We start from the raw sequence: 13,816 nt of genomic DNA on the forward strand, positions 1-13,816 counted from the left end.
TGTCATAGGTTGATTTAGTTAGAGATTTGTCTGATAGATTACTTTAGGCATAATACAGCATGTTGAGTAACTTTGGTTATAGAGAGATATTATTTTGTTATATAAAATAATATAAACAATAATTTTATATCCATACAGAGGAGGCATACTTTAAATATATTATAATGATAATGCATCTTTGAGTAAACTTTGAGTATCATTAAGTATCTTGAGGCTGAAGGCACTGTCCTTTTTAAAAACAAAATCACAATATGGTCACCCTTGAAGTCGCATTATAATTCACTTAATAAAATAATGACGAGTCAGCCTCCTAAAAAGACAAAAGTTAGTGACACGGCTCACACCGCCGCCGCCAAAGTAAGGACTTTGCTCTGTATCGTCAATCAATGGTCAAATAAATATTTGATTAAGGAATATAATATGCCTTTTTGTATTATTTCTCTATCAGCAAAATTTATATATTTTTATGTTAGACATTGAGGGAAATTAAGATTCTCAGATTGTTTACAAACCGCTGCTTATCAGTGCTCAGTAGTTGCTGATGTCTGCTCAGGAGGTTTGAGTGTTTGCTCAGACCGAAAAAAAATTAGAGGGAACATTGCTGACCACTGCACTGAGGCAGACACATAGACTGACCACAGCACTGCCCTGAGGTAGACACACAGCCTGACCACAGCCCTGAGGCAGACACACAGACTGACCACAGCACTGCCCTGAGGCAGACACACAGACTGAGAGACAGTGGCTGTGTCTCTTGTGTTTTATATGAATACCAAAAAGAACCAAATTAATCAACATCAATGCCTGCTGCCACTAGTGGTCTGCAAGGGCCTTGAAATAAAGCCCGAGCCCTGCCCGAGCCCGTGAACTTCAGGCCCTGCCCGAAAATAAGCCCGACTGTAAATAATATTTTAAGCCCTAGCCCGCGTGAAAACCCGAAAAAAATTATTATTATTATTATTAAAATATAATTTTCTTTTGTATTTGTTTTAAATATTCAAAACACGGTTTTATATGAACGTAATAAATAAACAAAACTAAGAAGCATTTACATAGCCTGTTTCGGTCTTATTAGAATGCCGTCTCTCCCAGTGCTCGCTTATAGACTGACTCACACATCAGCCTCGTAAAACGTATTGAAGGCTATAGAATCTTCTTTGACACACACACACACACACACACACACACACACACACACACACACACACACACACACGACACACACACACACGACACACACACACACGACACACAATAGCCTACTCAGAAATCAGATTTCGAGCAGAGCAACATTATGAAAAGCACAACAAAACAGGTAGCGACCCAGCAAATAATAAACATCACTCACCACGACGTCAGCAACGAGTTGAACACCGTTAACAAAACTTCGCCAACCAGCTACATACATCCCAATAACAAATTAAAACGTTCGCCAACTGGCTATATTCCAACACAACCAATCGAGTTGAACTTGAAATGTTTCTCTGGCGCAAAAGAGAAAACGAATCTTAAAAACGAAGGTTATCCTATAACCCTAGTTATATGAAAAAAAAAAAAAAAAAACGCAAAATAAAAAAAAAAAAAAACGGCGGTGCCCGGGCCCGGCCGAGCCCGAATTATTTATTAAAAAAAAAGCCCTACCCAGCCCGAACCCGCCGGGCCCCGTCGGGCCTGGGCAAGGTTGCAGTGCACTAGCTGCCACCCCTGAGTTAATGAGTTGTTCTACACGTTAGTGTGTGTCTGAACCATTATTCAAGTTAAATCTCTCCTTCTCTCTGCCCCCCCCCCCCCCCCCCCCCACAGGGCCGCCAGAAGCTGGCGCGCTTTAACGCACGTGAGTTTGCCACACTGATCATTGACATCCTGAGTGACGCCAAGAGGAGACAGCAGGGGAAAGGCCTCAGCAGCCCCACCGGTGAGACAGGGAGGATGGATGGATGGAGGGCTTTAGAGAAGGGTGGATTTCCCATGACTAATGACAATGGTATTACCGGACATTTTACAAAATTATGCTCAATATCTGTAGAGCGCTTACTTTGATCTTTAACGTTATATGGCTACATTGATCCACTGTGTCTGTCCGTCTACATCTGTTTTTGAATACATTTTCAATGACTAGTATCCATTTGTTGGACAGACAGAGTTCATGTTCTAAAAAAAAAGAAAAAGAAACAACAGACAGTAAGACCTTCCTTCACTTTTCTATCTGTTCATTGATGGACAGACCAATGTAGCTTCAGCCGTATTTAGAGCATCGCGTAAACATACTTTACTATGGCCTGGTCCTCTGAGTTCCTCTTCAGTCAAGCTTTTGCTCATTTTAATCAGATATATTTCAGAATCCTCCGCTGTTGTTGTGTAACATGTTGTGTCGAGAGTGAACAGTTTTAAGTACCTCGGAGTCCACATATCCGAGGACTTGACATGGACCACACACATTGACAGTGTTATCAAGAAGGCACGACAACGCCTCTACTTCCTTAGGCGCTTAAGGAAGTTCAACGTGAGCCAGAAGATCCTCAAGAACTTCTACTCATGCACAATAGAGAGCATCCTGACTGGCAATATCACCTCCTGGTTTGGGAATAGCACTGCACAAGACCAGACTACAGAGAGTGGCCCGTTCAGCCGAACGCACAATTGGAGGGGGGCTTCCCACTCTCCAGGACGTTTATAACAAGCGGTGCATGGGCAAGGCGAAGAGAATAATCAAAGACTCCAGCCACCCAAACAACTGCCTCTTTGAACTGCTGCGGTCAGGCAAGCGATACCGGAGTCTCATGGCAAGCACAGAGAGACTCAGAAGGAGCTTCTATCCCCAGGCCATCAGGATGCTCAATGAACAATGATTGCTCAATGAACAAGGCTTGAACAATGAACAATCGTAACAACCATCAAATACACTCACAGCACACACGCACACACTCACTTTAAACAAACAACTCACTGCTGCACCCACTTTAGAACACCTAAACACACTTTATATTGATTGGCAAATAATTTGCACTACAACCCATACCTCATGACACCTTACTGTAAATTGTACCTAAATTGTACCTCATCCCATTTCTGCATTGTACTGTATAGTATATTGTATTGTAACTCAGTTACTTTCTACTCTGCATTGTACATTGTATATATGTATATATTGAAAACTTTTTGTCCACGTACTTGACTTCTATTTTATACTTACTATACTTTTATACTTATCTATTTTTATCTAGCACAATCTCTGGAGCAAAACAGAAAGAAGCATTTTATATAAAACTATTCTGTACTTCTGTATGACAACTAATAAAGAAACTTGAACTTGTCTAGAGCCTTCTTTCTCTCCTTCACAGGAAGTTAAAACTAAGTGAAAGTGAAACCTAAAAATAGCTGCTGTCTGCAATGTTTGATAATACATTTAGCACCCTTGGTCTCGCTACTGAAACGGTAAAGGAAAGGGGGATAATGGCAAGGTTTATGAAGTACGTACTACTTAGAAAGAACAGAAAGGAGTGGGGAATGTGTGGTGTATGTGTGTGTGTGTGTGTGCGCTGCCCGCAGTCAGTGACTGTGCCGTTCTGAAGAATAATGTGGTGTGTGTGTATATGTCTGTCTGTGAGCGCTACCCGCATTCAGCTCTGCCACAGTATTTTACACATTAGCGTTTTTGATTAGGTTGATGGATGGATAGATGGAGGGCTTGAAAGATGGATAGGGGAGAGGTTGATGGATGGATGGAGGGCTTGAAAGAGGGATAGGGGAGAGGTTGATGGATGGATGGATAGATGGAGGGCTTGAAAGAGGGATAGGGGAGAGGTTGATGGATGGATGGATGGAGGGCTTGAAAGAGTGATAGGGGAGATGTTGATGGATGGATGGATGGAGGGCTTGAAAGAGTGATAGGGGAGATGTTGATGGATGGATGGATGGAGGGCTTGAAAGAGTGATAGGGGAGATGTTGATGGATGGATGGAGGGCTTGAAAGATGGATAGGGGAGAGGTTGGTGGATTGATGGATACATGGAGGGCTTGAAAGATGGATAGGGGAGATGTTGGTGGATTGATGGATAGATGGAGGGCTTGAAAGAGGGATAGGGAAGATGTTGATGGATGGATGGATAGATGGAGGGCTTGAAAGATGGATAGGGGAGAGGTTGATGGATGGATGGAGGGCTTGAAAGAGGGATAGGGGAGAGGTTGATGGATGGATACATGGAGGGCTTGAAAGATGGATAGGGGAGAGGTTGATGGATACATGGAGGGCTTGAAAGATGGATAGGGGAGAGGTTGATGGATGGATGGAGGGCTTGAAAGAGGGATAGGGGAGAGGTTGATGGATGGATGGATAGATGGAGGGCTTGAAAGAGGGATAGGGGAGAGGTTGATGGATGGATGGAGGGCTTGAAAGAGGGATAGGGGAGAGGTTGATGGATAGATGGAGGGCTTGAGAGATGGATAGGGGAGATGTTGGTGGATTGATGGATAGATGGAGGGCTTGAAAGAGGGATAGGGGAGAGGTTGATGGATGGATGGAGGGCTTGAAAGAGGGATAGGGGAGAGGTTGATGGATGGATACATGGAGGGCTTGAAAGATGGATAGGGGAGAGGTTGATGGATAGATGGAGGGCTTGAAAGATGGATAGGGGAGAGGTTGATGGATGGATGGAGTGCTTGAAAGAGGGATAGAGGAGAAGTTGATGGATGGATGGAGGGCTTGAAAGAGGGATAGGGAAGATGTTGATGGATGGAGGGCTTGAAAGATGGATAGGGAAGATGTTGATGGATGGATGGATAGATGGACGGCTTGAAAGAGGGATAGGGGAGAGGTTGATGGATGGATAGATAGATGGAGGGCTTGAAAGATGGATAGGGAAGATGTTGGTGGGTGGATGGATGGATGGATGGAGGGCTTGAAAGATGGATAGGGAAGATGTTGATGGATGGATGGATAGATGGAGGGCTTGAAAGAGGGATAGGGGAGAGGTTGATGGATACATGGAGGGCTTGACAGATGGATAGGGGAGAGGCTGATGGATGGATGGATGGAGGGCTTGAAAGAGGGATAGGGAAGATGTTGGTGGATGGATGGATAGATGGATGGCTTGAAAGAGGGATAGGGGAGAGGTTGATGGATGGATAGATGGAGGGCTTGAAAGAGGGATATGGGAGAGGTTGATGGATACATGGAGGGCTTGACAGATGGATAGGGGAGAGGCTGATGGATGGATGGAGGGCTTGAAAGAGGGATAGGGAAGATGTTGGTGGATGGATGGATAGATGGATGGCTTGAAAGAGGGATAGGGGAGAGGTTGATGGATGGATAGATGGAGGGCTTGAAAGAGGGATATGGGAGAGGTTGATGGATGGAGGGCTTGAAAGAGGGATAGGGGAGAGGCTGATGGATGGAGGGCTTGAAAGAGGGATAGGGGAGAGGTTGATGGATGGATAGATGGAGGGCTTTAAAGATGGATAGGGGAGAGGTTGATGGATGGATGGATACATGGAGGGCTTGAAAGATGGATAGGGGAGAGGTTGATGGATACATGGAGGGCTTGAAAGATGGATAGGGGAGAGGTTGATGGATACATGGAGGGCTTGAAAGATGGATAGGGGAGAGGTTGATGGATGGATGGATAGATGGAGGGCTTGAAAGAGGGATAAGGAAGATGTTGATGGATAGATGGAGGGCTTGAAAGATGGATAGGGGAGAGGTTGATGGATGGATGGAGCGCTTGAAAGAGGGATAGAGAGGTTGATGGATGGAGGGCTTGAAAGAGGGTTAGGGAAGATGTTGATGGATGGAGGGCTTGAAAGATGGATAGGGAAGATGTTGATGGATGGATGGATAGATGGACGGCTTGAAAGAGGGATAGGGGAGAGGTTGATGGATGGATAGATAGATGGAGGGCTTGAAAGATGGATAGGGAAGATGTTGGTGGATGGATGGATGGATGGAGGGCTTGAAAGATGGATAGGGAAGATGTTGATGGATGGATGGATAGATGGAGGGCTTGAAAGAGGGATAGGGGAGAGGTTGATGGATACATGGAGGGCTTGACAGATGGATAGGGGAGAGGCTGATGGATGGATGGATGGAGGGCTTGAAAGAGGGATAGGGAAGATGTTGGTGGATGGATGGATAGATGGATGGCTTGAAAGAGGGATAGGGGAGAGGTTGATGGATGGATAGATGGAGGGCTTGAAAGAGGGATATGGGAGAGGTTGATGGATACATGGAGGGCTTGACAGATGGATAGGGGAGAGGCTGATGGATGGATGGAGGGCTTGAAAGAGGGATAGGGAAGATGTTGGTGGATGGATGGATAGATGGATGGCTTGAAAGAGGGATAGGGGAGAGGTTGATGGATGGATAGATGGAGGGCTTGAAAGAGGGATATGGGAGAGGTTGATGGATGGAGGGCTTGAAAGAGGGATAGGGGAGAGGTTGATGGATGGAGGGCTTGAAAGAGGGATAGGGGAGAGGTTGATGGATGGATAGATGGAGGGCTTGAAAGATGGATAGGGGAGAGGTTGATGGATGGATGGATACATGGAGGGCTTGAAAGATGGATAGGGGAGATGTTGGTGGATTGATGGATAGATGGAGGGCTTGAAAGAGGGATAGGGAAGATGTTGGTGGATGGATGGATAGATGGAGGGCTTGAAAGAGGGATAGGGAAGAGGTTGATGGATTGATGGATAGATGGAGGGCTTGAAAGAGGGAGAGGTTGATGGATGGATGGCTAGATGGAGGGCTTGACAGAGGGGTAGGGAAGAGGTTGATGGATGGATGGATAGATGGAGAGCTTGACAGAGGGGTAGGGAAGAGGTTGATGGATGGATGGATAGATGGAGGGCGTGAAAGAGGGATAGGGAAGATGTTGATGGATGGATAGATAGATGGAGGGCTTGACAGAGGTATAGGGAAGAGGTTGATGGATGACTGGACAGATGTGGGGCTTGACAAGGGAAAGAAAGAAAGGAGGGAAGGACGATGAGGGGGAGACTGGCTGGTAACATCACCTCCTGGTTTGGGAATAGCACCGCACAAGACCGTAGCAGACTACAGAGAGTGGCCCGTTCAGCCGAACGCACAATTGGGGGTGGGCTTCCCACTCTCCAAGACATTTACAACAAGCGTTGCAGGGGTAAGGCTAAGAGAATAATCAAAGACTCTAGTCACCCAAACAACTGCCTCTTTGAACTGCTGCGGTCAGGCAAGCGATACCGGAGTCTCATGGCCAGTACAGAGAGACTCAGAAAGAGCTTCTATACCCAGGCCATCAGGATGCTCAACGACGACAACACTATGTAACAAACCATCAAATACACTCACAGCACACACATCCACACGTACACACTCACTTTAAATAAACAACTCACTGTAGCACCCACTTTACCCACTTTAGACACTTTAACACACTTTATATTTATTGGTAAAGAGATTTGCACTACAATTCATATCTCATTGCACCTTACCCCAAGTTGTACCTCATCCCATTTCTGCATTGTACTGTATTGTATTGTAACTCGGTTACTAATTTTTCCTACTCTGTATTGTATATTGTATATATGTATATTGAACACTTTTGTTTACACTTTGTTTACGTACTTTACTTTCTATTTTATACTTTATCTATTTTTATCTAGCACACTCTCAGGAGCAAAACGGAAAACAGCATTTCATATAAAAGTATTCTGTATTTTTTTATGACAACTAATAAAGAAACTTGAAACTTGAGAAGAGTGAACACAGGAAATGCCTAAGCATTACTAAGGGAGAGGGGGATGAGAGAGTGAAGGACGGATGAATAGACGGAAGAGAATAAATGGATAGAGCCATGGAGAGAGAGAAATAAATGCTGTTTTTTTCTCTCCATCCAGACACACTGGACCTGGGCATCGATGATGACCAACACGACTATGACAGTGTAGCGTCTGACGAAGACACAGACAGCGAACTGACCACGCAGAACAACAACAACACACAACGCAACAACCGCGCCAAGGTAAACGCATACACACCACATATGCCCCTTTAAAAATTGGCTTACTGTAACTGCCCCTTTCAAAACTAGTTTACTGTAACCCTGCCGCTTTCACAACTAACCTACTGTAACTCTGCACCTTTCAAAACTAGCTTACTGTAACTGCACCTTTCAAAACTAGCTTACTGCAACTGTCCCACTGAGCTTGTTAGACAGCACTGGTCAGTGACTGATGGTGATACGAGAGAGGAGATTTAAGATGTGATGTTTATCCACAATCTATCATTACCATCTGGTAATGTAGTATTATGTCAAAAACCTGTTAAAACCTGATAAACCTACTAGCTAAATAGAGTCAGTCTGATCATGACAAGGTTAGCTCGATGTGTTTTGACTTCAGCAACCACATTTCCTTAATGGTAAAGATTTCACAAATTATATGCAAGAATTCCCAAGAAAGATGTCAACATTTTTTAAACCATACATAATAGAAATAATTTTGTATTGACATTGGGTAAAAGGATAAATATGTGAGTAAACTCCCTTCATGGTGCAAGAACAAAATACAAAAAAAATGGTGTATTGTATTATTACTTTAGTAGTAGTATTATTAATAATAATATTAAATGTGCCTTCAGCACTGAGAACATTGGACAGTCCGCAGTAACTGTTGTAGGGACAGCAGCTAGCAATGCTATGCCTCTCCTCTGCCTGCCGGTCCCAGCATGCACTGCAGGTTCCGGACTGCTACATAGCTCCAGAGTGACATCATACGCTATTCTGGGGAGAGAGAGGCATTGTTCACAGAGGGAGAGAGAGATCAGTGGGAGAAGAGGAAGAAGTGGAAGAAGAGAGGAAGGGAAGAGAGATGGCAGAGAAGAATAGGGAGTGGTTGAAATGGAGAAAGAGGGGGAGAAAATAGAGTGTGGGATGAGAGAGTGAACGGAAAGAGAGAAGACAAGCATTCACGGACTGTAAATGTCAGCGAGTGGTGAAGAGAGAGAGGAAGAAAGAATATGAACGAGAGAAGAAGAGAAAATAATTTTGATCAAGAGAGCCAGGGTTGTAAGAAATAGGGGGGGGGGGGTCCTGTGTGGAACTAAGCCTCTGTCTGTGTGTGATCAGCTATTTGAGTGGCTTCCAGGCTCCAGGCTACCCTTCCACCTCTCACTCAGTCTAGCCTTCCACCTCTCACTCAGTCTAGCCTTCCACCTCTCACTCAGTCTAGCCTTCCACCTCTCACTCAGTCTAGCCTTCCACCTCTCACTCAGTCTAGCCTTCCACCTCTCACTCAGTCTAGCCTTCCACCTCTCACTCAGTCTAGCCTTCCACCTCTCACTCGGTCTAGCCTTCCACCTCTCACTCAGTCTAGCCTTCCACCTCTCACTCGGTCTAGCCTTCCACCTCTCACTCAGTCTAGCCTTCCACCTCTCACTCAGTCTAGCCTTCCACCTCTCACTCAGTCTAGCCTTCCACCTCTCACTCAGTCTAGCCTTCCACCTCTCACTCAGTCTACCCTTCCACCTCTCACTCAGTCTAGCCTTCCACCTCTCACTCGGTCTAGCCTTCCACCTCTCACTCAGTCTAGCCTTCCACCTCTCACTCGGTCTAGCCTTCCACCTCTCACTCAGTCTAGCCTTCCACCTCTCACTCAGTCTAGCCTTCCACCTCTCACTCAGGCTACCCTTCCACCTCTCACTCAGTCTAGCCTTCCACCTCTCACTCAGTCTAGCCTTCCACCTCTCACTCAGTCTAGCCTTCCACCTCTCACTCAGTCTAGCCTTCCACCTCTCACTCGGTCTAGCTTTCCAGGCTGCAGGCTAGCCTCCTTTCTGGTAAACAAGAATACCTTGAAGACTCTAACAGGAGCACTCATTCAAGGGTACTACGACTATGCTTGCATCTCATGCTACCAAAGCACCTCAAAGGCCCTATAAACAAGACTACAAACATCACAAAACAAACTGGTCAGGCTACTGCTTGACCTTACTCCTGAAACCCACCTCACCCCTGCCCATTTTGACAACCTAGGATGGCTTAGAGTAGACGGCAGAGTACAGCAACTTGCAATGGGCCTGGTCTACAAGATACACTACACCACTAAGATACCCATGTACATGTCGAAATACTTCCAAAAGGTCAGTGAATTCCACGACCACAACACCAGAGGGAGTTCCACAAATTATGTTCAACCCAGATTCGGCTCAAACAAGGGACTAAACACGTTTCGCAATTATTCCACAACAATGTGGAACACCCTACCCACAGCCGTAAAAGAATATGAATCCCTACCATCCTTCAAAACCGCTCTCAAAGAGCACCTACGGGAGGCTGCTATTCGAAACTGGCTCCGGTAAATGTCCAAACTCCCACCCACCCAACCCCCTCCAATGTACAGTTTCTTCCCCCTCGAATGTATATATTTTCTTTTATAATCTCCGTCTCTTAACCTGTTCCACCCGACGGGACCGGATCCGGTCCCAAAACGGCATCTGGTCATAAATCTATATTTTTCAGAGTGTTGCATATCTTTTGCGATTTTTTTTGTATCAACCGTTTTCAAGTATTAACATCACTAACATGTCACAAAAGCATGTAGAATGTATATTATCATCAATACGTTAGTTTAGCAATAGATTAAAAGTGCCATTAGATAGTTTTAACTTCTCGATTTGCTGAAGTCTATTGCAAGACGTGACCATTTTGGAAAATTTGAATCATGGGAATTGTAGTGTTTTTGTGGCCATTTTGTCGAGGGCATGCATAGCTGTGGATCAGCATTGGAATTATTCCGAACTACACTTCCTGTCAGATTCTGTGGGGGTTCAAAGTTCAGCGTTCTGAATGAATTATTTCAATAACTGTTATTATTCGGGATAATAAGCCACAAAAGGTAACGTTTTTGACAAATATTGAAACACAGTTAGTTTCTCCTCCCTATTGTTAACATGTAGCAACAATTAGATCTGAAATTAGTTTCAAAATGGTTGCACTGTGGTGAAAATAAAAAGGTACAGTAAATTACAGTAGATATCATTATCTGTTCTTATGCACGCCTGGTGATACTAAATCCAAATTGAACTCGGGCATTTGAAAGATTATATATATATATATATATATATATATATATATATATATATATATAAATGTGTGAATTGGCTATAATAAGGTCATTTATAAGCATCATATTCTATAATAATATTTCAAATTGCATTGGTCCGGATGGGAGAATTCAGTTACTGTATCTACAGAACCTTCGGTTTAATCATCTTCCCTTTATTAATTTCCTTCGATTTTTTACACATGATCTCAAGAGGGTACTGCACGAGATCAGTGGCAGTTTTTCAAGTTTGGTCATTATTATCATGGTGTTATTCACTGTCAAAGATGCAAAGAAAAATCATAATTCATATTCTCCTTTGTTTCATCACAATTTAAGCAAGCCTAGTAATAGACACAATATTTCTGACACTGTGAATACATTCCCTGAGGTCCATAGATGTCCCTAGATACCAAGAATATGCAAATGGTCCTTGTAGACCTTGGTCTGCAACCCCTTAACAACTGTGTGTATTGAGCCGTACTGTATTGTACCCATTCAGCAATCTGTTAATAAAGTTTTAAATCAATCAATCAATCAATCAATTCCACCTCTCACTCAGTCTAGGATGTACCATATATCTGTGACCATATCATATCGGTACTGGCTGATATCCATGAGTTTTCAGCATTGGTCCAATGAGTAAAACTAGGCAGATATACAGTATATCGGCTAACATATGTCGGCAGATAATAGTGATTTTATTTGTATTTTCTTTCCATGCTGGTTTCATTTGGGTGCTTGCACGTACATAGCAGCATTGACATAGACAGCAGGAACAGAAATAAAAAACACATGTGCATATGCATTCCTCCCTCCAGAGTATGGACTCATCGGACCTGTCGGACGGTCCCATCACCCTGCAGGAGTACCTGGAGGTCAAGAAAGCTCTGGCCTCCTCTGAAGCCAAGGTCCAACAGCTGATGAAGGTCAACAACAACCTGAGCGAGGAGCTACGGCGACTCCAGAAGGAGGTAGGGAGGACTGAAGGAAGGAGATGGGGAGGACTGAGGGAAGGAGATGGGCAGGGCTGAGGGAAGGAGGTAGGGAGGACTGGGGGAAGGAGGTGGGGAGGACTGAGGGAAGGAGATGGGGAGGACTGAGGGAAGGAGGTAGGGAGGACTGAGGGAAGGAGGTAGGGAGGACTGAGGGAAGGAGGTAGGGAGGACTGAGGGAAGGAGATGGGGAGGACTGAGGGAAGGAGGTAGGGAGGACTGAGGGAAGGAGATGGGGAGGACTGAGGGAAGGAGGACTGAGGGAAGGAGACGGGGAGGACTGAGGGAAGGAGATGGGGAGGACTGAGGGAAGGAGGTGGGGAGGACTGAGGGAAGGAGATGGGGAGGACTGAGGGAAGGAGATGGGGAGGACTGAGGGAAGGAGATGGGGAGGACTGAGGGAAGGAGATGGGGAGGACTGAGGGAAGGAGATGGGGAGGACTGAGGGAAGGAGATGGGGAGGACCGAGGGAAGGAGATGGGGAGGACTGAGGGAAGGAGATGGGGAGGACTGAGGGAAGGAGATGGGGAGGACTGAGGGAGGACTGAGGGAAGGAGGTAGGGAGGACTGAGGGAAGGAGGTGGGGAGGACTGGGGGAAGGAGGTAGGGAGGACTGAGGGAAGGAGGTAGGGAGGACTGAGGGAAGGAGGTAGGGAGTGTTAACATGTAATCTCTTTGCGTCTATACTACTGGCAATACGGTAGTCTAGGTTGCCCTCTGGAGGCTGTGAAACGCATGCGCAGTTAGTCTGTGTCGACCACGAGCTTGAGTTCTACTGTTCGTTAATGGCTCTGTAATGGTGTTATGCAAGTTGATTGAATAAAACCAAGTTAACAGAAGATAAACGTCGTGTTTTTTTATAGTAGACTAACATTGGTAGCAGAGGATGGTTAGCAGAAGATGGCTACTGCTAACTACAAAGTTCCACCGAAGTTCGACGAGTCTCGACCATACGAGTGTTGGAAAAATGAGATTGCCATTTGGAAGCTGGTTACTGAACTTGATAAGAAGAAACAAGCCCTCGCCGTTGTCCTGGGGCTGGAAGGAAGGGCAAGAGACATCGCTATGGAAATACCAGCTTTGGACTTGAACACCAACAATGGTATGGACACGCTGCTAGCAAAACTAGATGGCATATTTCTCAAAGAAGAGAGAGACGCATACGATGCATACTCTTTTTTTGACTGTATCAAAAAGGAGAGCTCCGTGTCCATGGCGGACTATGTGATTGACTTTGAACAGCGATACAACCGAATGAAAAGGTACGACATGACTCTTCTGACGCCGTGTTAGCTTTTAAACTTTTAGACACTGCTTGTCTAGACGAGAAAAATAGACAAATGGCGCTGACTGCGTGTACAGATTTAACGTTTGCTGCAATGAAGTCCGCGCTGAAGAGGATCTTTGGGGGGAGAGTGCACGGCGGCACATCAAACGGAATACACGTTAATGATGAAGCGTTATTCACGGAGCAACGCTCACAAGGAAGATTCAGACGTCCAACAACGCAGCAGTTTGGACAAGTTGGACAACAAAGGCAACCGTCACAGGGTACCAAGTTCCAACCCACTGGATAGGTTCGGTAAGAGATCAAAATGTGCTATATGTCAGAGCACGTTTCATTGGGCTAAAGACTGTCCTCACAAGAGTAGTGAGCAAGTAAAGCTAACTGAAGATCGAACAAGGGTAGAGGAATGTGACATCACACTGCTTACTGCCGCACTGTCTGAAGCAGAGGTATTCCT

The 13,816-nt window shown here is 45.2% G+C and overlaps 1 protein-coding gene across 1 annotated transcript in view; it reads left to right on the forward strand.

Moving 5' to 3' along the window:
- The window catches only part of git1 (G protein-coupled receptor kinase interacting ArfGAP 1), an 88,459-nt gene that overhangs the window by 60,913 nt on the left and 13,730 nt on the right, over window positions 1–13,816 (forward strand). The window contains exons 12-14 of the mRNA XM_084319472.1: window positions 1,804–1,915; window positions 7,873–7,997; window positions 11,898–12,050. Of these exons, the coding sequence (XP_084175598.1) occupies window positions 1,804–1,915; window positions 7,873–7,997; window positions 11,898–12,050 (390 nt within the window). The remainder of the gene's footprint in view (window positions 1–1,803; window positions 1,916–7,872; window positions 7,998–11,897; window positions 12,051–13,816) is intronic.

Source organism: Notolepis coatsorum (genome assembly GCF_963971535.1).
Source record: "Notolepis coatsorum genome assembly, chromosome: 1".
Classification (NCBI taxonomy): Eukaryota; Metazoa; Chordata; class Actinopteri; order Aulopiformes; family Paralepididae; genus Notolepis; species Notolepis coatsorum.